At 46.2% G+C, this 26,383-nt stretch overlaps 1 protein-coding gene across 1 annotated transcript; it reads right to left on the bottom strand.

Annotated features, from left to right (window-relative positions):
- Positions 1–1,213: 1,213 nt before the first annotated feature.
- LOC143804202 (gastrula zinc finger protein XlCGF66.1-like) lies at positions 1,214–25,937 on the bottom strand. Its single transcript, XM_077282062.1, has 7 exons — positions 25,885–25,937; positions 6,194–6,304; positions 5,919–6,086; positions 5,712–5,835; positions 5,499–5,596; positions 3,286–3,343; positions 1,214–2,664 (listed from the first exon to the last, which is right to left on the bottom strand). Exons 2-7 carry the CDS (start codon positions 6,299–6,301, stop codon positions 1,883–1,885), a joined length of 1,338 nt encoding a protein of 445 aa, XP_077138177.1. The 5' UTR covers positions 6,302–6,304; positions 25,885–25,937; the 3' UTR covers positions 1,214–1,882.
- Positions 25,938–26,383: the final 446 nt, after the last annotated feature.

The following is a 26,383-nucleotide window of genomic DNA, read 5'->3' as shown; positions in this document are numbered from 1 at the left end:
TCAATTAGATAGGTTGAAGTGTTCCAGAGTTATTATCACATAAAGTGACACTGGTCAGATTTAAAAAGCTTTTGCTCGGTCACTAAGGGGTTAAATCTCCCACTGGTTTAATAAAGGTACTACATAAAACAGTGCGGAGTTTGCAAAACAAACACGGCCTTCCTGGGCTAACAGGAAAACAAAAACATAATGTACGGCACAGTCCGCGTTGCTGCGGGGAATCACCCGCTCAGGAACAAACAACAAAAAGTTCAGCTTTCCTTATCATGAAAACCCAGCTCTGGAGCCTGCACCTCCGGACACACCGAATACTGAATGAGCCAGAAGTCTGGATATTTATCCTCTTTACTCTACAGCTGTTCATTCAACCTAGCCCTAAACATGGCCGATTAACCCCTCTCAGTACTTAGTGTGCTGGAGCGTTTTCCTAGGTTCATATCACTGAAGTTAACAACCGCAGTGACACATATCTCTCCTTGCGCACTTTGCCAGTGACTTTGTCACAGTACCCAGTGGATGATGCAGTGTGAAATTGTAAATATCTCAGCCTAGTGGCCATTTTGTGCTTCTAGAGACTCGCACCCCATCAATTAGTAAAGTTCTTCCTCCTACAGTGATGGCAAACATGGAAGACAGCTGTGGTTTTGGCACCTGTGGGTTACAGAAGGATGGGGACATCTGGATTTACTAGCGCATTTTTTTTTTTTGGGGGTGGGGGGAGCCATGTCACATTTCCAGAGCTCTTATGATACCAATAATGCGGAAATCCGCTCTTTACTTTTGAAAGATGCAGCACCTGAGTGAGGGATTGTTTTTTTGTGGGATGAGTTGAAGTTTCAGTTGATACTATTTTGTGGTACAAAACAAGTTTTGATCTCTTTAGAATCACATTTATCCTGTGCTCTATGCTGAGCCCTTACGTCGGGGGTTTCATTCCAAGTCCCCAAAAAACATGATCTAAACTAAACCCCCGATGCAACCATTCACTATGAGGGAAGAGCAAATCACTTGGACTCCCGTTTGTCTTCTGTTCCAGTGATGTCCCTTCCCCTTAGTCATGTACACTATGGTTGGTCGCACTTTTGTCACTTTTTATTTTATTGCTGAAAGAGCCACAGGAAGCCTGCATTTTACAGATTTTTTTTAAAATACAAAAGCTTCTCGTTCCATTTTTTCTGGGTCGGTATAGTGAAAAAGTTACATTTTTGGAGAGTTTTTCTTTTTTTTATGACGTTTACAATATGGAATAGATAATCTAACAGTGTAAGAATTTTTCTAATTTTGATAATTAGGCGTAGTGATACCAATTGTTTTTATGTCTTTCTGTTTATTTTTTTTACATAACAGTGGTGTTTTGGGGGGCGAAAGTGTTTAATATTTTATTTTACTTTCCTATATTTTTTAAAATTTTCAAATGTTATTAAAACTTGTTTTTACATTATTATTTAGTACCACTTCAGGACTTGAATATTTTTCACATTGAATGTCTAATACTTTGCAGTACTTCTGAATTGCAGTGCATGAGACCTGTCCGTTTTACAATGACACAGCCTGTTTCACCCTGCCACCTTACCCAGAGGCCATTACTCCACCTTGGGTTGCCATTACAACCATTGGGACCAATCGTGGGGCCCTGATAGGGTTAAAGAGAAAAGGCCTCTTCCTCTGTTAACCATCTAGATGTCACTGTTGTCATTGCAACAGAATCTGGTGAAGTAAACGGCCATGATTGGTGCTAAAACCGATGGTGGATGGTGCAGCAGGGTGTTGGCTATAATATACAGCTCATGCCCACTGCATTTTCGCCCATCTCGGGACACTAATTACTAGCACAAAAATCAGCGCTGAGGCATAAGGCCCCTTAATGAAGGCCACTAAGAGGTTACGATGGTTTCTCCAATTTGTGAGTTCTCTTATGTCTATCAAGATTAAACTTGTTGGCGAAACATTTCCCACATTCTGAGCACGTAAATGGCTTCTCCCCTGTGTGACTTCTTAGATGTCCCAAAATATGTGATCTATTACTAAAACATTTCCCACATTCAGGACATGAAAACGGTTTCTCCCCCGTGTGACTTCTGAGATGGACCAAAATATGTGACTTGTGAATAAAACGTTTCCCACACTCTGTACATAAAAACGGCTTCGCTCCGATGTGGATTTTTAGATGAGTCACAAGATACGATTTCCGACTAAAACATTTTCCACATTCCGAGCATGAAAATGGCTTCTCCCCTGTGTGTACTCTTAGATGGTCTATGGCGCGGGATTTCTCACTATAGCGCCTCCCACATTCGGGACATGAATACGGCATCTCTCCCGTGTGAGTTTTTTTATGTTTGTTAAGTTGAAATTCCTTGGCGAAACATTTCCCACATTCTGAACAGGGGAATGGCCGCACATCTGTCATTATTCGCTGAGGAAAGGTAAGATTAGATTTCTTTTTAAAATGTTTCCATCTCTCTCCAGTTCTTTGTTTGCCAATCAGCGATTGATCAGATGAAGGCATCCAGTGATCAGTGATGTCAGAGAATATACCTTTGCAATGAAGAACTGCAGGTGCATCACTCGTTATTGACGGGACTTGTATGATATTGTCATCTTCTACTTCATAACATGAGGATAGATGGGGATATCCCTGGAAGCCTCTTATCCCGTCTTCAACTAGAAAAAGAAACAAAACCGTGTAAATTTTACTGAATAAAACAATATAGTTACGGGCTATAGCTACAAGCGACTTCGGCTTCAACACTTGACTTATAGCCAAAGATAGTTATGCATCACGGCACAATACAAACAAAATGGGTTGAACTGTGCCCCGTAGGGTACCGCGACCGCAACAAGCAAATTATGAAAAATCAGACCCGGGTGGTTTTTTTTTTATGACTTGCTTGTCGTGGTCATTGTACCCAGAGGTCCAATGGGACACTGACCATTTGTATCGTGCTGCGATGTAGCATATACACATAACAATATTTGGCTGCGTAACTTATGTGGCAGCCAAGGTCGCCGTGTAGCCCTAGCTTTACTGAGATGATAAAGTAAAATGGACGTGGAAGAAAATAACACACGGAAAGGTCCCATGACACAATTCCTTGTAGAGATTGGGGTAAATTATGCCCCTTTTTCATGTCACACCCGGTTTTACAGATCACACCCATCTACAAGGCCCTTCCTCACCTAAATATTCTTAGAAAAGAGAAGGAACGTTAATAAAAATTATCGCAAAGAAGACATTTTTGTGACTCTCCCATGAGTGAAATAAGATTTATAAGCCGATCTTACCGGTCACTGACACTGACGTGGGTTTTACAAATCCCTTTGTCGTTTCGCCAGAACTTTCCTGCAAGAATACCACATTAAAGACATGAGAAAAATAAAACAGAACCTGTTTATCTTATATCCAGATGAAGGTCATAATCCCACAGAAGGCAAAACCGAAAACTGCCCTTAATGGTAAATGATAGTTCTAGTGTTTTCAGTCTCCTCTCACCTGACAGCTCCTCAGGGTCCCTCCTCCACGCTGCTGCGGAACTCTCACACTGATAAGTACAAGCTGCAGCTGTCACTCAAGCACAGAGAGTAGAGACTGAACATACACAGGCTCAGATCGATTTAATGATGTGTGCAGTTTCCCTTGAGAAATGTTTTCTATCTTTTCAGTTTTTAGGTTTTCCACTTTTTTTAACATTTGTTCTTCCTGTTTAACCCCTTCCGATCAGAGCCAATTTTCAATTTTATGCTTTCATTATTTTTTCTTCACCTTCTTCCAATAGCCATAACTTTTATATTTTTCCCCTGACATCACTGTACGAGGGCTTGTTTTGTTTTTTTGCCCGGCGAGATGTAGTTTTGAATGAAATCATTCATTTCACCGTATAATGTACTGAACAACGAGAAAAAAAAATCCAAATGGGGGAAAAAAAACTATTTTATTTTTGTGGTCAAATTGACACAGCAAGATGATTCTCAGGGTCAGCACCACAAAACTCTGAAATTTTCAAACCAAATTTGAGATCAATTCTTTTTTTTACTTTATGCATCTGGAAGGTTATTTTTTTTTCTGTGTAGTGAGATAACATTCTGATTAGAACCATATATTATTAAAACAAACTTTTTAAAATGGATATTTACAAATTTTTTTTTAGTTTTCTAGAGAAATTGAACCTGTGATCACAACCTGGGGAGGAGGGTAGGAGGACGATGTTTTTAAAGATCATGTACCTAATTAGTGAGTGACTCTTTCATATCTGACTATTTGTCCTTAGAAGCAGCTGACTGGCATTGTGCTGTTATCTGTCACTTACATCAATACTGCAGGACTGCACATCTCTCCGCATTGACTGTCAATTTCCCAGCAGATGTCCAGACAGCAGGAAGATTAACCCAGTCTTATATAAAAGCAGAAACCATCGATTCTGACCACAACTGACAATAAGATCCATTACAGCATTTACCGATCAGCCATAACATTACCAGCACTCATGGGTGACTTTAAGAACAATGATTATCTTGTGACAATGGTGCCTGTTATAGGTGGAATATATCTTGGAAAAAGGAGCAAGAAAAAGGAGCGGAATCAGAGAATCTCTAAAACAGCAGGTCTTGGGAGTTTTCGGCAGATCTTGCGCCGTGTTCCCGGTAAATAAAAAGTCTCCTATATTCCTCAAAATGGTACCAATAAAAATGGTGGGTGTTCCCAGTAGTCAGTAATTAGTCCCCATCAAAAATGGTCCAAGGAGAACAGATGGTGGATCAGCAAAAGGATACTGGGTACCTAAGACTTATTAATGCACGCGTGCATGGTCCTGTCTGGTTCTACTCCAAATAAAAGGTGCTGCAATACAAATAGCTGAAAAGGTTAATGCAGAGAGAACACATAATGCAGACTGCCCATAATGACTCCTGTTCAAAGCTTAAAAAGTCTGCAATGAGCATCAGAGCCTATTGAGTATCTGAGCGTTGGTCTAGTAAGTACAGTCCATGGAGACTCCACCTTACAACATACAGAGAATCCTAGAATGTTACAGTTGGAAGGGACCTCCGGGTCCTCGTGTCCAACCTCCGGCTCAATGGAGGAGTGACTAAACCATCTCAGACAGATGTCTGTCCAGCCTCTGTGTGAAGACTTTCATTGACGGAGAACTCACCACCTCTGGTGGCCGCCTGTTCCACTCATTGATCTTCCTCACTGTCAAAAGTTTTTCTAATCTCTAATCTGTATCTTCCCGCTTTCAGTTTCATTCCATTGCTTCTTGTGTTTCCATGTGCAAATGAGAATAAGGATGACAGACTGGATTTGATGTTAATGTTTTAGGAGTCTTGTGGAGTCTGTGCCTTGCTGGGTCTGAGCTGTTCTGACGGCGGCACAATATTAGGCAAGAGTTATTAATGTTATGTCTGATCAGCGCACACTCTACTGAATCAGGAGAAGTTTAGTAGAAAACTTTATTGCATCAATCTATAGAGGATTAGCAAAAAATCCCAGTTCCATCTACCTGATGATCCCGGGGGACATTTTCCTCCTTCTCTGGCCGATCCTGTGAATATAGAGGACTGGGACTTCTCTCCGGGGGATTTCTCGGACTGGATCCATCTATAGGAAATAACCGCAGTGACTGAATACATTGTCTATATGTGATGAGCAGATGATGGGGAATCTAGACGACTCTCAGACCTGTTCTCTACAACCCAGGAAGGTCTCCTCTTACCCGGAGATGTGATGGACCAGTGATCCTCCATCATGACGTCCTTGTACAGATCCTTGTGTCCTTCTATATACTCCCACTCCTCCATGGAGAAATAGACGGTGACGTCCTGACACCTTATAGGAACCTGACACACACAATGACCAGCCATTAGCAGACCCCTCCCCCGGCGTTATTGTATAATGTCCCAGCATTCCCGGCAGCGCTCACCTCTCCGCTCAGCAGCTCAGTGATCCTATTGGTCAGTTCTAGGATCTTCTGCTCATGTATTAGTGAATGAGGTGGAGGCTCGGTGATGTCACTCGGGGTCCTGCTCCGCCCTCCTGACACACGGGGGGTCACACACTCCCCAGACGACGTCTTCACTACTGTGTGATCCTGTGTATGGGGAGACGCCGATCACTACACAGAGGCCAAGAATCCTTCACCTTTCCCGTCATTTCCCTGCTTTATTCCTGGAGATCAGAGTGATGCGAAGATCTCACCTCTCCAGTGATCCAGTAGATTATCTTCAGGGTGAGGTCTAATATCCGAGCCGCCATGTGATCTGTGTCCTGCTCCATCCTCGGGGGGTCACTGATGGAAAGGACCATCGTCTAATAAAGGGAAATGTTACCGGTGAGATTTCAGTACATAAGGAAATGGAGGAAACAAGGAATGAGCATGAAAGTACATTTGGAGAAAAATCTTATATGAAGTTCAAGGTCTAATGAACTGGGAATTACAAAGGGCTGCACACAGTATACAATGGTATTTATCAAAAACTGTTTAATTTATCTAAATCTGAACATGAAGCTCCGGAGAACCTACATATCAGACCTGACGTTATCCGAAATTTTGATAAGTGGGTTCAGTTATGGTAATGAATGGCGGGGATTATGCTTCATCCATACAGAAGATTCTTGAGGACACCAATATCTATATTCCCCCAGAACATGACCCCACTAAATAAACCTAAAATTGTACAGGAGGGTTTATCCTTAGGAATGTTTTCCCCAAAATATCTGACTATCTAGTTGTTGATAATCCTGTTATTCCTGTCATAGACGCCCTACCTAAAACACAAAAGACAGGCTTTCCTCCCTCCAATGCGCCCAATAATATCGGGTATTGGGTCACTAGGCGAACGTTTGGGCTAATGTCTGGATTTCTCTCTTCAACCTCTTGTACGACGTTTCCCAGGGTAATTACAGGACTCTTCCAATGAACTTTATTTGCTGCAAAACATCCATTTGTCCAACACCTGGTCATGGCTGACCTGTGACGTAGCTGCATTGTACACCCGCCACACAGCCATTCTCGCAGTAAATCATCACTTAAATAAATATAGTCCATACTGTATACCCATGACCTCCAGATATTCATTAAAACAGAGCTGTCATTCCTGCTCACACATAATTATTTCAAGCTTCTGAAGAACAGCGGAGTTTCGATCGGGGTAAAATTTTCCCTGTCGGTAGTCAACGTAGTTATGGCCTGGTGGGAAGAATGCTTTATCTTTAATGTGAATAATCCCTTCCGGATGTCTATCAAATACTGTGGGAGATACATCGATGATTTGCTCCTTATTTGGAGTGCACAGGCCATACCATCTTTCTATCTTATGTGAATGACAACCGGTTTACCAGGTTATCCTTTAATGTTCCGAGATAAGGAACTAAAGGGTCATCATGATCTACGTATTACTAGCAAAACATGCAGGAAACCTTCTTCAGGCAACACAATTTTGCATGTCCAGAGTTTCCACCCCCCACCACATACCATCACGGCCATACCAGTGATTCCATGGAAAATGAACACCTGGTTGAGGCCTGAGGGTTAAATATTTCTGATTATCCCTGATGTCATACGTGAATGTAAAAACCATCACTTGTAATCAAGAGCTATATAATTTTCAGATTTAGGTGGAAATTACACATTGTGCTTAACCAAAACCCCCAAACCCACACTCCTGTTAATTCTTAACCATTATTTTTTGGGGGAAGAAAAGGTGGAAAATAGAGATTGGACATCAAATCGATGTGAATCAAATTTATGTTGAAAGTCATAGGTTTCCAAAAATTCCAACAATTTGAAATTTCATATGCATAAATCACCCAAGAAAAAAAGCCCGCCACTTACGAGACCGTATATGAGGCCACAGAGGCTCACTGTTATGATCTGGTGGCCTAAGAGCAGCATGAGACGTACTCTGGAGAAGGTGGTACCTGTACTGACCGCAGACCCTGAACTTAACACCGCAACTAGAAGTAGCCATGGAATGTACCTAGCGCTCCCTAGACATCTCAACACAGCCGGAGGACTAATTACCCCTAGAGATAGAAAAGGGAAAACTATCTTGCCTCAGAGAAAATCCCCAAAGGATAGACAGCCCCCCACAAATATTGACTGTGAGAGGAGAGGGAAAAAACATACACAGACTGAAATCAGAATTTAGCAAAGGAGGCCACTTCTAGCTAAATAGAAAGGATAGGACAGAGTACTATGCGGTCAGTATTAAAACACTAGAAAATATCCACCACAGAAAATACAAAATCTCCACAGCTAACTAAAGATATGGAGGGTATATCTGCATCTCCAGAGATACCAGCTTGGCTAAACAAATCCTTATACAGACCAAGCTGGACAAGACAAAACATGGAAAAGAACTGAACAATAAGGCCACAGCATGTGGACAGCAAAAATCAAGGCCAGAACTTATCTTTGTTGAAATGAACTGCAAAGCAGAAGAGACCAGGCAGGGATGTGAATCCTCCAGGAACAATGGACAACTGGCACTGACTAAGGGGTGAAGCAAGACTAAATAGCCCAGTCAAAATTGCAAAAAGTGAACACACCTGATAAATGCTGCGATTCAGAGACAGCAGCGCTACCACTTACAACCACCGGAGGGAGCCCAAGAGCAGAATTCACAACAGTACCCCCCCCTTGAGGAGGGGTCACCGAACCCTCACCAGAGCCCCCAGGCCGATCCGGACGAGCCAAATGAAAGGCACGAACCAAATCATCAGCATGAACATCGGAGGCAACAACCCAAGAATTATCCTCCTGGCCATAACCCTTCCATTTGACAAGATACTGAAGCTTCCGCCTCGAAAAACGAGAATCCAAAATCTTCTCAACCACATACTCCAACTCCCCATCAATCAACACCGGGGCAGGAGGATCAACAGAGGGAACAACGGGCACCACATATTTCCGCAACAAAGATCTATGAAAAACATTATGGATGGAAAAAGAGGCTGGAAGGGCCAAACGAAAAGACACTGGATTGATAATCTCAGAAATCCTATAAGGGCCAATAAACCGAGGCTTAAACTTAGGGAAAGAAACCTTCATAGGGACATGACGGGAAGACAACCAGACCAAATCCCCAACCCGAAGCCGGGAACCAACACACTGACGACGGTTAGCAAAACGCTGAGCCCCCTCCTGAGACAACACCAAATTGTCAACAACATGAGCCCAAATTTGCTGCAACCTGTCAACCACAGAGTCCACCCCAGGACAATCAGAAGGCTCAACCTGCCCCAAAGAAAAACGAGGATGAAAACCAGAGTTACAAAAGAAGGGTGAAACCAAGGTAGCAGAACTAGCCCGATTATTAAGGGCAAACTCGGCCAATGGCAAGAAAGCCACCCAATCATCCTGATCAGCAGACACAAAGCATCTCAAATAAGTTTCCAAAGTCTGATTAGTTCGCTCGGTTTGGCCATTTGTCTGAGGATGAAATGCGGAAGAAACAGACAAATCAATGCCCAGCCTAGCACAAAAGGCCCGCCAAAACCTAGAAACAAACTGGGAACCTCTATCGGACACAATATTCTCCGGAATGCCATGCAAACGAACCACATGCTGAAAAAACAACGGAACCAAATCAGAAGAGGAAGGCAACTTAGGCAAAGGTACCAAATGAACCATCTTAGAAAACCGGTCACAAACCACCCAGATAACTGACATCCTCTGGGAAACCGGAAGATCCAAAATAAAATCCATAGAAATATGCGTCCAAGACCTCTCAGGGACCGGCAAAGGCAAAAGCAACCCACTAGCGCGGGAACAGCAAGGCTTGGCCCGCGCACAAGTCCCACAGGACTGCACAAAAGAACGCACATCCCGTGACAAAGAAGGCCACCAAAAGGACCTACCAACCAAATCTCTGGTACCAAAAATCCCAGGATGACCAGCTAACACAGAACAATGAACCTCTGAAATCACTTTACTAGTCCATCTGTCAGGAACAAACAATTTCCCCACTGGACAGCGGTCAGGTTCATCAGCCTGAAATTCCTGAAGAACCTGTCGTAAATCAGGGGAGATGGCAGAAAGAATCACCCCCTCCTTCAGAATACCGACCGGCTCAAGGACCCCAGGAGAATCAGGCAAAAAGCTCCTAGAGAGGGCATCAGCCTTAACATTCTTAGAACCCGGAAGATACGAGACCACAAAATCAAAACGGGAGAAAAACAGGGACCATCGGGCCTGTCTAGGATTCAGCCGTTTGGCAGACTCGAGATAAATCAGATTGTATGATCGGTCAAGACCACAATACGGTGCTTGGCCCCCTCAAGCCAATGTCGCCACTCCTCAAATGCCCACTTCATAGCCAACAACTCACGATTGCCGACATCATAATTACGTTCCGCAGGCAAAAACTTTCGAGAAAAGAAGGCACACGGTTTCATCAAGGAACCATCAGAATTCCTCTGAGACAAAACGGCCCCTGCCCCAATCTCAGAAGCGTCAACCTCAACCTGAAAAGGAAGAGAAACATCCGGCTGATGCAACACAGGGGCAGAAGTAAATCGGCGTTTAAGCTCCTGAAAGGCAGAAACAGCCGCAGAGGACCAATTCGTCACATCAGCGCCTTTCTTCGTCAAATCGGTCAGGGGTTTAACCACACTGGAGAAGTTGGCAATGAAACGGCGATAAAAATTAGCAAAGCCCAAAAATTTCTGAAGGCTCTTCACGGATGTGGGCTGGATCCAATCATGAATGGCCTGAACCTTAACCGGATCCATTTCTATAGATGAGGGAGAAAAAATGAAGCCCAAAAAAGAAATCTTCTGTACTCCAAATAGGCACTTAGACCCCTTCACAAACAAGGCATTATCACGAAGGATCTGGAATACCATCCTGACTTGTTTCACATGAGACTCCCAATCATCTGAAAAAATCAAAATATCATCCAAATATACAATCATGAATTTATCAGGATAATTCCGAAATATATCATGCATGAAGGACTGAAACACAGATGGAGCATTAGAGAGTCCGAATGGCATCACAAGGTATTCAAAATGGCCTTCGGGCGTATTAAACGCAGTTTTGCATTCGTCACCCTGCTTAATACAAACAAGATTATATGCCCCTCGAAGGTCAATCTTAGTAAACCAACTAGCCCCCTTAATCCTAGCAAACAGATCAGAAAGCAAAGGCAAAGGGTATTGGAATTTGACCGTGATCTTATTCAAGAGGCGATAATCAATACAGGGTCTCAAGGAGCCATCTTTCTTGTCAACAAAAAAAAAACCTGCTCCCAATGGTGAAGAAGATGTCCGAATATGCCCCTTCTCCAAGGACTCCTTTACATAGCTCCGCATGGCGGTATGTTCTGGCACAGACAGGTTGAAAAGTCAGCCCTTAGGGAACTTACAGCCTGGAATCAAGTCAATAGCACAATCACAGTCCCTATGCAGTGGAAGGGAACTGGACTTGGGCTCATTGAATACAACCTGGAAATCTGACAAAAACTCAGGAATTTCAGAAGAGGGGGAGGAGGCAATTGACATCAAAGGAACGTCACCATGAACCCCCTGACAACCCCAACTAGTCACAGACATAGATTTCCAATCTAATACCGGATTATGCACTGGTAACCATGGGAAACCCAGTACAATAGCATCATGCAAATTATGCAACACCAGAAAACGACAATCTTCCTGATGAGCTGGCGCCATGCACATGGTCAGCTGTGTCCAAAACTGAGGTTTATTTTTAGCCAATGGTGTAGCATCAATGCCCCTCAAAGGAATAGGACTCTGCAAAGGCTGCAAGGGGAAACCACAACGTCTGGCAAATTCTAAGTCCATTAAGTTTAGAGTGGCGCCTGAATCCACAAATGCCATGACAGAAAATTACGATAATGAGCAGATCAGGGTCACAGATAACAGAAATTTAGGTTGTACAGTACTGATGGTAACAGAACTAGCGATTCTCTTGGTACGCTTAGGGCAATCAGAAATAACATGAGCAGAATCGCCGCAGTAAAACACAACCTATTCTGACGTCTGAATCCTTGTCGTTCAGCTCTAGACACAATCCTATCACACTGCATAGGCTCAGGACTCCACTCAGAAGACAATGCCATAGTGTGCACAACTCTGCGCTCGCGCAAGCGCCGATCAATCTGAATGGCCAGAGACATAGAATCACTCAGACCAACAGGCGTGGGGAACCCCACCATAACATCTTTAACGGATTCAGAAAGACCCTTTCTGAAGATTGCCGCCAAGGCATCCTCATTCCATTTAGTCAGTACAGACCATTTTCTAAACTTCTGGCAATATGATTCTGCCACTTCTTGACCCTGAGACAGGGCCAACAAGGTCTTCTCAGCATGATCCACTGAATTAGGTTCGTCATACAATAACCCAAGCGCCTGAAAAAAGGTGTCTACATTAAGCAACGCCTGATTCCCAGGTTCCAGGGCAAATGCCCAATCCTGGGGGTCACCACACAGCAGAGATATAACAATTTTAACCTGCTGGATGGGATCACCAGAGGAACGGGGTTTCAGAGCAAAAAACAGTTTACAGTTATTTTTAAAGCTCAGAAATTTGGACCTATCCCCAAAAAACAAATCAGGAGTTGGAATTCTAGGCTCTAAAACCGGAGTCTGAACGATATAATCGGAAATACCCTGTACTCTAGCAGCAAGTTGATCCACACGAGAAGCCAATCCCTGAACATCCATACCAGCGCCGAACTCCTGAGCCACCCAGAGGTAAAGAGGGAAGAAAAAAAAAACACAACAGACTACAGAAAAAAAAATGGCTCAGCACTTTCCTTCCCTTCTTCTGAGATGCGGTTAACTCATTGTTGGCCAGTTGTACTGTTATGATCTGGTGGCCTAAGAGCAGCATGAGACGTACACTGGAGAAGGTGGTACCTGTACTGACCGCAGACCCTGAACTTAACACCGCAACTAGAAGTAGCCGTGGAATGTACCTAGCGCTCCCTAGACATCTCGACACAGCCGGAGGACTAATTACCCCTAGAGATAGAAAAGGGAAAACTATCTTGCCTCAGAGAAAATCCCCAAAGGATAGACAGCCCCCCACAAATATTGACTGTGAGAGGAGAGGGAAAAAACACACACAGACTGAAATGAGAATTTAGCAAAGGAGGCCACTTCTAGCTAAATAGAAAGGATAGGACAGAGTACTATGGGGTCAGTATTAAAACACTAGAAAATATCCACCACAGAAAATACAAAATCTCCACATCTAACTAAAGATATGGAGGGTATATCTGCATCTCCAGAGATACCAGCTTGGCTAAACAAATCCTTATACAGACCAAGCTGGACAAGACAAAACATGGAAAAGAACTGAACAATAAGGCCACAGCATGTGGACAGCAAAAATCAAGGCCAGAACTTATCTTTGTTGAAATGAACTGCAAAGCAGAAGAGACCAGGCAGGGATGTGAATCCTCCAGGAACAATGGACAACTGGCACTGACTAAGGGGTGAAGCAAGACTAAATAGCCCAGTCAAAATTGCAAAAAGTGAACACACCTGATAAATGCTGCGATTCAGAGACAGCAGCGCTACCACTTACAACCACCGGAGGGAGCCCAAGAGCAGAATTCACAACAGCTCACCTATAATACCATGCAGCTATTACATCACATAGTATTGCGCAGCCAATCTGATGGGATTATCAGAACCGGTATAAAAGCTGAGGCAGAGAAAGCAGCAGCCATTTCAGGGTGATTAAAATCGCAGCATGCACAACTTTCTTCCGAGTCGTGGATGAGACTCTTCCATTCAAGTCTATGGGTGAATAAAAAACAAATTGTAATCCACACAGAACATGCTCTTGGTTTGTAGAGCATGAGAAGGGTGTAGATATATAGAAAACAAGTAGGTAGGAAGGTGCACTTAAAGGTTTGGCCAAACCATGATGCACCGAGCGAATGTGCTTGGTTTGAACAGTCATTCTCTGCTGAGAGTCCCTTTAATGCACTTAAAAGCAGCAGCAACACAGCACAATATACAGCTCTGGCAAAAATGAAGAGACCACCACATCAAAACCCTGTCATGGGCAGCCCAATCTCCAGACCTGAACCCCACTGAAAACCTCTGGAATGTAATCAGAAGGATGAATGATAGTCACAAGCCATCAAACAAAGAACTGCTTACATTTTTGTGCCAGAAGCAGTGGTGTGAAAGACTGGTGGAAAGCATGCCAAGACGCATGAAAGCTGGGATTAAAAATCATGGTTATTCCACAAAATATTGATTTCTGAACTCTTTCCGAGTTAAAACATTAGTATTGTTGTTTCTAAATGATTATGAACTTGTTTTCTTTGCATTATTTGAGGTCTGAAAGCACTGGAGGTTTATTTTTTATTTTTACTATTTTTGTCAGAAAATAAATACAAAATTCTTTGCTTGGAACTTCGGAGACATGAGCCAGACAAAATTCTTGGCACCCTCAGCTTAATAATTGGTTGTACGTCCTTTGGGATAAATAACCTCCTATAACCATCTACAAGCTTCTTACACCTCTCAGCTGGAATTATGGTCTCCTCTTCTTTTGCAAACTTCTTCCGGTCTCTCATATGTGAAGTCGTCTTCTCCCAACAGCAATTTTAAAGGGAACCTGTCACCACGTTTTTGGAAGATGGGATAAAAATAGCGTTAAATAGGGGCAGAGGTGGGCGTTACATTAGTGTGTTTGTTATGCGTTTATTACCCACCTAAGTTGCCGAAATACCTTTGCAAAGTCTCCGTTTTCGCCTGTCAATCAGGCTGGTCAGGTCTCATGGGCGTGGTGTCTTCACCCAGATTTGGCGTAGTTTTCCGTTGGTGGCGTAGTGGTGTGCGCATGCCCAAGGTCCCGAATCCTCTGCCAGGGGATTTCAAAGAGCGCGGTGTCCGTTATTGCATTGGTGATCGGTGGGCGCGGCCATCTTCCTTTGGCCGCGCGTGCGCAGAAGCGGCGCTCTGCTGGCCGCGGCTTCAGGAAAATGGCCGCCGCGATATCCATCTGCGCACGCGCGGCATCCCGCGGCCATTTTCCTGATGCCGCGGCCAGCAGAGCGCCGCTTCTGCGCACGCGCGGCAAAAGAAAGATGGCCGCGCCCACCGATCACCAATGCAATAACGGACACCGCGCTCTTTGAAATCCCCTGGCAGAGGATTCGGGACCTTGGGCATGCGCACACCACTACGCCACCAACGGAAAACTACGCCAAATCTGGGTGAAGACACCACGCCCATGAGACCTGACCAGCCTGATTGACAGGCGAAAACGGAGACTTTGCAAAGGTATTTCGGCAACTTAGGTGGGTAATAAACGCATAACAAACACACTAATGTAACGCCCACCTCTGCCCCTATTTAACGCTATTTTTATCCCATCTTCCAAAAACGTGGTGACAGGTTCCCTTTAAGATCTCTCCACAGGTGAGCAATGGGATTTAGATCCGGACTCATTGCTGCCACTTCAGCATTTTTTTTAATCGCTAAGGACTATTTTTAATTATAATCTCAATTTTGTGAGTGAGGCGTAGTAGGAGGGCAGGGTCATCTGTGGCCCATTAAATTTACTATAACCTATGCCAGCAAGTGGCGTGAATGGCAGCAGAGGTCTCCAGTAGAGTTCTGATCATACCAATATCACTTTTTTTTCTTGAGGCAGGCAGAGGAAGGAGGGACGGAGGTTACAGGCAAGCGATCAGATATAGTGTTTAATGCATTTTATCAAGGGCACGGAACAGAGGTGAAAAGCCATAGGCCCAAATACAGATGAGGCACATGTGAGAGGATTAAAAGGGTCGGGCCCCCTCTGGTGACAATTGATTTTTAATTTATGTATATTGTGCTAAAAACCAAATGCAGTTTGGTTTCATGACAAATTTTCCATCGCTTAGCTTTTAACAGACTCCTTGTTTTTCTGCACAATGAACGGTAAAGGGGTCCTCCGAGAATAAGATAAAATTACGTCCATGATATAATTCAATATAGTCACGTGTCGGGATGGGCTGCAGACTGGAGACATACAGTGCGGCAAAAAAGTATTTAGTCAGTCAGCAATAGTGCAAGTTCCACCACTTAAAAAGATGAGAGGCGTCTGTAATTTACATCATAGGTAGACCTCAACTATGGGAGACAAACTGAGAAAAAAAAAATCCAGAAAATCACATTGTCTGTTTTTTTATCATTTTATTTGCATATTCTGGTGGAAAATAAGTATTTGGTCAGAAACAAACAATCAAGATTTCTGGCTCTCACAGACCTGTAACTTCTTCTTTAAGAGTCTCCTCTTTCCTCCACTCATTACCTGTAGTAATGGCACCTGTTTAAACTTGTTATCAGTATAAAAAGACACCTGTGCACACCCTCAAACAGTCTGACTCCAAACTCCACTATGGTGAAGACTAGTGTTGAGCGATACCGTCCGATACTTGAAAGTATCGGTATCGGAAAGTATCGGCCGATACCGGCAAAGTATCGGATCTAATCCGATACCGATACCCGATACCAATACAAGTCAATGGGACTCAAGTATCGGACGGTATTCCTGATGGTTCCCAGGGTCTGAAGGAGAGGAAACTCTCCTTCAGGCCCTGGGAACCATATTAATGTGTAAAAGAAAGAATTAAAATAAAAAATATTGCTATACTCACCTCTCCGACGCAGCCTGCACCTTACCGAGGGAAGCGGCAGCGTTCTTTGTTTAAAATTCGCGCGTTTACTTGGTTACGTGAAGTCCCGGCTTGTGATTGGTCGCGGCGGCCATGTTGCCGGGACGCGGACCAATCACAGCAAGCCGTGACGTAATTTCAGGTCCTGCAGGATTTTAAAATTACGTTCCGGCGTTGTGATTGGTCCGCGTCCCGGCAACATGGCCGCCGCGACCAATCACAAGCCGGGACGTCACGGGAGGCTGGACACGCGCGCATTTTAAAATGTGCGCGTGTCCAGCCTCCCGTGACGTCCCGGCTTGTGATTGGTTACGTCGCCCATGTGACCACGACGCGCCCAATCACAACGCCGGAACGTAATTTTAAAATCCTGCAAGGACCTGAAATTACGTCACGGCTTGCTGTGATTGGTCCGCGTCCCGGCAACATGGCCGCCGCGACCAATCACAAGCCGGGACGTCACGGGAGGCTGGACACGCGCGCATTTTAAAATGTGCGCGTGTCCAGCCTCCCGTGACGTCCCGGCTTGTGATTGGTTACGTCGCCCATGTGACCACGACGCGCCCAATCACAACGCCGGAACGTAATTTTAAAATCCTGCAAGGACCTGAAATTACGTCACGGCTTGCTGTGATTGGTCTGCGTCCCGGCAACATGGCCGCCGCGACCAATCACAAGCCGGGACTTCACGTAACCAAGTAAACGCGCGAATTTTAAACAAACAACACTGCCGGTTCCCTCGCTGAGGTCCGGGCTGCGTCGGAGAGGTGAGTATAGCAATATTTTTTATTTTAATTCTCTCTTTTACACATTATTACATTAATGTTGTTTCGATACCCGATACCACAAAAGTATCGGATCTCGGTATCGGAATTCCGATACAGCAAGTATCGGCCGATACCCGATACTTGCAGTATCGGAATGCTCAACACTAGTGAAGACCAAAGAGCTGTCAAAGGACACCAGAAACAAAATTGTAGCCCTGCACCAGGCTGGGAAGACTGAATCTGCAATAGCCAACCAGCTTAGAGTGAAGAAATCAACAGTGGGAGCAATAATTAGAAAATGGAAGACATTCAAGACCACTGATAATCTCCCTCGATCTGGGGCTCCACGCAAAATCCCACCCCGTGGGGTCAGAATGATCACAAGAACGGTGAGCAAAAATCCCAGAACCACGCGGGGGGACCTAGTGAATGAACTGCAGAGAGCTGGGACCAATGTAACAAGGCCTACCATAAGTAACACACTACGCCACCATGGACTCAGATCCTGCAGTGCCAGACGTGTCCCACTGCTTAAGCCAGTACATGTCCGGGCCCGTCTGAAGTTTGCTAGAGAGCATTTGGATGATCCAGAGGAGTTTTGGGAGAATGTCCTATGGTCTGATGAAACCAAACTGGAACTGTTTGGTAGAAACACAACTTGTCGTGTTTGGAGGAAAAAGAATACTGAGTTGCATCCATCAAACACCATACCTACTGTAAAGCATGGTGGTGGAAACATCATGCTTTGGGGCTGTTTCTCTGCAAAGGGGCCAGGACGACTGATCCGGGTACACGAAAGAATGAATGGGGCCATGTATCGTGAGATTTTGAGTGCAAACCTCCTTCCATCAGCAAGGGCATTGAAGATGAAACGTGGCTGGGTCTTTCAACATGACAATGATCCAAAGCACACCGCCAGGGCAACGAAGGAGTGGCTTCGTAAGAAGCATTTCAAGGTCCTGGAGTGGCCTAGCCAGTCTCCAGATCTCAACCCTATAGAAAACCTTTGGAGGGAGTTGAAAGTCCGTGTTGCCAAGCGAAAAGCCAAAAACATCACTGCTCTAGAGGAGATCTGCATGGAGGAATGGGCCAACATACCAACAACAGTGTGTGGCAACCTTGTGAAGACTTACAGAAAACGTTTGACCTCTGTCATTGCCAACAAAGGATATATTACAAAGTATTGAGATGAAATTTTGTTTCTGACCAAATACTTATTTTCCACCATAATATGCAAATAAAATGTTAAAAAAACAGACAATGTGATTTTCTGGATTTTTTTTTCTCAGTTTGTCTCCAATAGTTGAGGTCTACCTATGATGTAAATTACAGACGCCTCTCATCTTTTTAAGTGGTGGAACTTGCACTATTGCTGAATGACTAAATACTTTTTTGCCCCACTGTACATGCATCGAAACGCTGCCATCTATTGAATGCCGGTGAATCCTCTGTGTTCACAGAACCGTGCAGAATCACCGCGTCCAATACATTGTATGGGCGTCTCCACAAGATAAATAGCCATGGTGCGGTCTGGAGAGACGCACCGCATGTCCGTCTCCACTGGCGTCTCTGGACACATAGTGGGCATGAGGTTTCTTGAAATCTCATCCACTATGCGGTAACATCTGGTCGCTGCACAAGTACGGAGCATCCAACCTGTGGCGTTTATGGATCGTGTGCGCCTACCCTCAAATGCCGGTGTCAAATTCCTCACACGGCCATATAGACGGAAAAATAAAGTTATGGCTCTGGGATGAAGGGGAACAAAAAATGGAAACACAAAAACAGAAATACCCCTGGTCCTTAAGGCATACCTCCCAACTTTTTAGGAAGGGAAAGATGGCTAAAGTTTGCGTCACGCGCAGCAGTGAATTTTAGGCCACACCCATTTCACAACTAGTCACACCCATATCCACTTCCCAAACACACCCATTTAGCACTGCTGATTACACTGTTTCATTAACAATAATTATAAACAAAAAAATATGGCCACACGATTCTCAATACTGTATAATGGTCCCACATGATGCTCCATAAAGTATAATGGCCCCACAGTGCTCCATACTGTATAATGGCCACACATGCTGCTCCATATAGTATAATGGCCCCACAGTGCTCCATACTGTATAATGGTCACACAGTGCTCCATACTGTATAATGGCCCCACAGTGCTCCATACTGTATAATGGCCTCACATGATGCTCCATACTGTATAATGGCCCCACATGATGCTCCATACTGTATAATGGCCACACAGTGCGCCATACTGTATAATGGCCACACATGATGCTCAATACTATATAATGGTCACACAGTGCTCCATACTGTATAATGGTCACACAGTGCTCCATACTGTATAATGGCCACACATGATGCTCCATACTGTATAGTGGTCACAGTACTCCATACTGTATAATGGCCACACGATGCTCAATACTGTATAATGGCCACACATGATGCTCAATACTGTATAAAGGCCCCACATGATGCTCCATAATGCATAATGGCCCCACAGTGCTCTATACTGTATAATGGTCGCACATGATGCTCCATACAGTATAATGGCCCCACAGTGCTCCATAATGTATAATGGCCACACATGATGCACCATACAGTATACTGGCCCCACATGATGCTCCATACTGTATAATGGCCACACAGTTCTCCATACTGTATAATGGCCACACATGATGCTCCATACTGTATAATGGCCACACATGATGCTGCATACTGTATAATGGCCACACATCATGCTGCATACTGTATAATGGCCACACATCATGCTGCATACTGTATAATGGCCACACATCATGCTGCATACTGTATAATGGCCTCACATGATGCTCAATACTGTATAATGGCCACGCAGTGCTCCATACTGTATAATGGGCCCACATGATGCTTTATACAGTATATTGACCCCACATGGTTACCCCACCCCCATCATTGCCCTCACACTTCCATCACTGCCTTCATCACCACACACATAACTTTCAACGCGCTCCCTCGCAGCAGTTGTCAGCTTCCACTCCCGTGGCACTGAATTATGTCATCCAGCCTCACCTTTTGACTGCTCACGTCGCTGCAGCTCTGGTATGCCACTGATAAAGACCTCTCCGAGTCTCCTGTGCCAGTCAGAGCGAGGAGCAAAATCTGCTCCGATCCGACACAGCGTCCGTTCCGTACACCTCGTACACACGCGGCTCCGCTTAGTACACATACAACTCCGCTCCATACACACAGCTGCGCTCTGTACACCCCGTACACACGCGGCTGTGCTCCGTACACCTCGTACACACGCGGCTGCGCTCCGTACACCTCGTAAACATGCGGCTGCGCTCCGTACACCTCGTACACACGCGGCTCCGCTCCGTACACCTACTACACATGTGGCTCCGCTCTGTACACCTCGTACACACGGCTGCAGTCCGTACACACGTGGCTCCACTCCGTACACACACACGACTCTGCTCCATACACCTTGCACATGCGGCTCCGCTCCGAACACCTCGTACACACGCGGCTCCGCTCCGTACACACGCGGCTCTGCTACATCGACACTGTAAACACCTCCTGACCCCACAGATAAACTTACCCTTATCCAGAACCATGACAACAAGCAGAGTCCTGCATACACGGAGGCCCCGATCAGGTGACCCCTGACTCCTCCCCTCCTGTGACCTCATCACAGGTCCTGTGCGCACAGAGCAGCCATATATGTGGTGTGCTGCTCTGCGGGTGGAGGAATGAACAGACCTCCCAACCGTCCCGGATCCAGTGGGGCAGTCCCGATGAGGCTAAGGCTGACATTGCAGTGCGGAAAAAACGAATGTTCCGCTCGTGACCGTGGGGGAGATTGTCAAAATCGGGACTGCCCGGCTAGATCCGGAACAGTTGGGAGGTCTGACTGACTAGATGGGTGCGGACTATATCAATGCAAGAGTATTGACTGAGATTGGTCATGTCTAGTCAGAATGTGGCAGGGAGTATGCAAGACACATACTCACAGTCATATAACTGCCCACTGCCGTGTCTGGAGAATCATCACAGAGTGGGATGTGAGCACTGTGAGGATTGAAATGTCTACAGTCACAAGAGCGACCGAGAACAGTGGCATAGAGTGTGATGGGTTGTGGTGCAAGATTTGAACCGGGCCCCCGCATATCTATCTATAATATAACGCTGGGAGCGTCACTCTGTCCAAAGCCTTTATAGACTGTGAAAGCGCCTGCGCAGTCTGGACCCCACAGAGTGACGCATCTGGGGATGAGAATTGATGCCCAGGAGATTGCGGTATGCGTAAGCAGAGAACGCATACCGCGATCTCCGACGGGGAAGCAGAGATGTGCCAGGAGGGTGAGTATGCGATATTCACCTGTCCCCGTTCCACCGCCACGCGCTGCTCTGTCTTCCACGTCCTCTGGCTGTGAGGTTCATTTCAGAGGGCACGATGACGTATTTAGTGCGCGCCATCTGACTGAACAGTCACAGCCAGATGACCTGGAAGACAGAGCAGCGTTCAGCGGTGGAACGGGGACAGGTGAATATCGCAAGTGCCAGGGCCTGAGCCAGTGGCAACTCTGGCACCTCACCCCTAGCAATGAGAGGTGAATATGTAATCACAGCAGCAGCATACGGGGCATATTATGCTATGGAGCATCTTATGGGGGGGCATCAACCTTTATGGAGCAGCATACCGGGCATATAGATGGGAGCAGCACAAGACAGGATGGGTGCAGCACATGACAGAATGGGGCGCAGGATGGGAGCAGCACATGACAGGATGGGGATGCAGGATGGGAGCAGCACATGACAGGATGGGGCGCAGGATGGGAGCAGCACATACCAGAATGGGGGCGCGGGTGGCAGCAGCACTTGACACGATGGGGCGCAGGATGAGAGCAGCATATGACAGGATGGGGGTGCAGAATGAGAGCAGCACATGACAGGATGGGGGTGCAGGATGAGAGCAGCACATGACAGGATGGGGACGCAGGATGGGAGCAGCACATACCAGAATGGGGGCGTGGGATGGCAGCTGCACATGACACAAATGGGGCGCAGGATGGGAACAGCACATGACAGGATGGGGTGTAGGATGAGAGCAGCACATGACAGGATGGGGGCGCAGGATGGGAGCAGCACATGACAGGATGGGGCGCAAGATGAGAGCAGCACATGACAGGATGGGGACGCAGGATGGGAGCAGCACATGACAGGATGGGGCGCAGGATGAGAGCAGCACATACCAGAATGGGGGCACGGGATGGTAGCAGCACATGACACGATGGGGCGCAGGATGGGAACAGCACATGACAGGATGGGGCGCAGGATGAGAGCAGCACGACAGGATGGGGCGCAGGATGGGAGCAGCACATACCAGAATGGGGGCGCATGATGGGAGCAGCACGACAGGATGGGGCGCAGGATGAGAGCAGCACATGACAGGATGGGGCGCAGGATGAGAGCAGCACATGACAGATTGGTGGCGCAGGATGGGAACAGCACATGACAGGATGGGGCGCAGGATGAGAGCAGCACATGACAGATTGGTGGCGCAGGATGGGAACAGCACATGACAGGATGGGCGCGCAAGATTAGGGCACATGACAGGATGGGCGCGCAAGACAAGATTAGGGCGCATGATGGAAGCAGCACATACCAGGATGGAGACCATATACCAATATAAATGCTCCCCACCCGGGTGTAGAACGGGTTCAATAGCTAGTCTATATACACCACTGGTATATGTCCCTGATAGTGGGCTATATCCCCCATCCTGGTAATATATATCCCTTATCTTGGTATATGCCCCCCCCCCCCATTCTGCTGCAGTTCCTTAACCCCCTTATTAACTATGCAGTAATAGTACGACATAGGTAATAAATCCCGATTCAGCGCGGGCTCTGGCGCTGAGCCCGCACTGAACCGGGCACATGTCAGCTAATCTACACTGTGTTCCAAATTATTATGCAAATTGGATTTTAAGTGTCATAAAGATTTAATTGTTTTGTTTTTCAAATAAACTCGTGGATGGTATTGTGTCTCAGGGCTCAATGGATCACTGAAATCAATCTTAAAGACATGTCATAATTAGTTTTCCAGGTGATTCTAATTAAAGGAAAACTACTTAAAAATGATGTTCCACATTATTAAGCAGGCCACAGTTTTCAAGTAACATGGGAAAGAAAAAGGATCTTTCTGCTGCTGAAAAGCATCAAATAGTGCAATGCCTTGGTCAAGGGATGAAAATATTAGATATTTTCCGAAAACTTAAGCGTGATTATCATACTGTTAAGAAATTTGTGGCTGAATCTGAGCACAGACGTGTTCGTGCTGATAAAGGCATAATGAGGAAGGTTTCTGCCAGGCAACTTCATAGGATTAAGAGAGCAGCTGCTAAAAAGCCATTACAAACCAGCAAACAGATATTTGAAGCTGCTGGTGCCTCTGGAGTCACTCGAACCTCAAGGTGTAGGATCCTTCAAAGGCTTGCTGTGGAGCATAAACCTACTATTCGGCCACCCCTAAACAGTGTTCACAAGCAGAAACGGTTGCAGTGGGCCCAAACATACATGAAGACTAAATTTCAAATGTTTACTAATGAGTGTCGAGCAACCCTGGATGGTCCAGATGGATGGAGTAGTGGATGGTTAGTGGATGGCTACCGTATCCCAACAAGGCTGCGACGTCAGCGAGGAGGTGGAGGAGTCATGTTTTGGGCTGAAATCATGGCGAAACAGCTGGTAGGGCCCTTTAAGGTTCCTGAAGGTGTGAAAATGACCTCTGCAAATATAGAGTTTCTGACTGACAACTTTCTTCCATGGTATAAAAAGCAGAAATGTGCCTTCAGGAGCAAAATCATCTTCATGCATGCCATTGAATACCTCCGAGTCATTGGCTGCTATGGGCATAAAAGGAGATAAACTCATGGTGTGGCCACCATCTTCCCCTGACCTCAACCCTATAGAGAACCTTTAGAGGATCATCAAGCAAAAGATCTATGAGGGTGGGAGGCAGTTCACATCAAAACAGCAGCTCTGGGAGGCAAAGAAATACAAGCAGAAACTCTCCAAAAACTCACAGGTTCAGTGGATGCAGGAATTGTGAAGGTGACATCAAAGAAGGGTCCTATGTTAACATGTAACTTGGCCTGTTAGGATGTTTTGGAGTTAAATAGCTTTTTTGTTCAGTGAATGTGACCTCCTAATGCTGCAAATTCCACAAATGAGCATTTTCAGTTCTTTAAAACATATCAAATGTTTAGAAATTCTACTGTGCCTAATAATTTGGAACAGCGCATTTTAAGTTTTTATTCATTTTGGAGATTATACTGTTATCATTGGGAGGTTTCTTCAATAAAATTCGATGTATAATCTAACGGGTGATGACTTTTATTAGACCGGCTCATTTGCACTGACCATTTAGGAAAATCCGAGAAAAATATCATTTGCATAATAATTTGGAACATGGTGTATACATCGGAGCCGCGCGTGTGTGTGTACGAGGTTTAACGAGCGAAGCCCCATGTGTGTGCACGGTGTACCGAGCGGAAGTGTGTGTGTGCACGAAGGGGGAACCGAGTGGAGCCGCATGTGTGTGTACGAAGTGAACCGAGCGGAGCCGAGTGCGTGTACGAAGTGTACCAAGCGGAGCCGCGTGTACGAGGTGTACCGAGCGGAGCAGTGTGTGTATGAGGTGTACCGAGCGGAGCCGCGTGTACGAGGTGTACCGAGCGGAGCAGTGTGTGTATGAGGTGTACCGAGCGGAGCCGAGTGTGTGTACGAAGTGTACCGAGCGGAGCCGTGTGTACGAGGTGTACCGAGCGAAGCTGTGTGTGTACGAGGTGTACCAAGCGGAGCCGCGTGTACCGAGCGGAGCAGTGTGTGTATGAGGTGTACCGAGCGGAGCCGTGTGTACGAGGTGTACCGAGCGGAGCAGTGTGTGTATGAGGTGTACTGAGTGGAGCCGTGTGTACGAGGTGTACCGAGCGGAGCAGTGTGTGTATGAGGTGTACTGAGTGGAGCCGTGTGTACGAGGTGTACCGAGCGGAGCCGTGTTTGTACGGAGCGAATTGTGCCATGATTTGCTGTCTCATTATAAAGCACATGATACAGTGTCAGGCTTGGCTTAACGACTTTACAAGGCCGCAGCATCCAATGAGGCTCAACTGCATGGGAATTATCGGTGAGGCTGCCAGTGGGGAAAAATAGCAGCCACATTGATTAGCCCTTAGCTGCTCCTCCTCCTCCAGCAGTCACTGTCTGGACCTCTGCACACACTACTGATACCTCACTGTGCAGTGACAGCAGCCGAGGCCAGTAAGTGAGGAGGCTGCGAGGGTCCATCCCACCTCCCTGCTCAGCCCCACTCCTTCCACAGCAGGATTAGCAGGCATTTATAGCTCCCTCCACTGCTGCTTACATTGGCGCCCGGGCTGTGTCCGGCGGGTAGAGCCCTGGTTACACTACCTCAAAATGTCCCCTCACAGCGCTGTACCGCGGGAACAACAACAACACGGGGAAGGGGCGTGGCCTAAACAAGGGGGCGTGCCAGCTGCTTCTCCTGCTGTGTGTGTGTGTGTGTGTGTGAGAGAAGCAGAGTCCCGCGCCGGACTGCGGGGCAAAGTCTCCACATCAGGACAGCAGTCCCGCACAGTGGAGGACGGGGGAGCAGTGCACAGACCGCTCCCCATGGTCTCCCCTCACACACAGACCGCTCCCCATGGTCTCCTCTCTATCACACAGTCCGCTCCCCATGGTCTCCTCTCACACAGACCGCTCCCCATGGTCTCCTCACACACAGACCGCTCCCCATGGTCTCCTCTCACACAGACCGCTCCCCATGGTCTCCTCGCTCTCACACAGTCCGCTCCCCATGGTCTCCCCCCTCTCACACAGACTGCTCCCCATGGTCTCCCCTCCATCACACAGTCCGCTCCCCATGGTCTCCCCTCTCTCACACAGACCG

Source organism: Ranitomeya variabilis, chromosome 2, assembly GCF_051348905.1.
Source record: "Ranitomeya variabilis isolate aRanVar5 chromosome 2, aRanVar5.hap1, whole genome shotgun sequence".
Taxonomy (NCBI): Eukaryota; Metazoa; Chordata; class Amphibia; order Anura; family Dendrobatidae; genus Ranitomeya; species Ranitomeya variabilis.
The sequence above is the reverse complement of the archived record's forward strand: the minus strand, read 5'-3'. Positions and strand labels throughout refer to the sequence as shown.

Bases quoted from the DNA above. Each gene is read 5' to 3' on its own strand.
- LOC143804202 (XM_077282062.1), bottom strand. From the start codon at position 6,301: ATGGTCCTTTCCATCAGTGACCCCCCGAGGATGGAGCAGGACACAGAT. The intron at 5,836-5,918 runs GTGAGCGCTGCC...TGTGTGTGTCAG, and splicing joins CTGAGCTGCTGAGCGGAGAG to GTTCCTATAAGGTGTCAGGA. The intron at 5,597-5,711 runs GTAAGAGGAGAC...TATTTCCTATAG, and splicing joins CTGGTCCATCACATCTCCGG to ATGGATCCAGTCCGAGAAAT.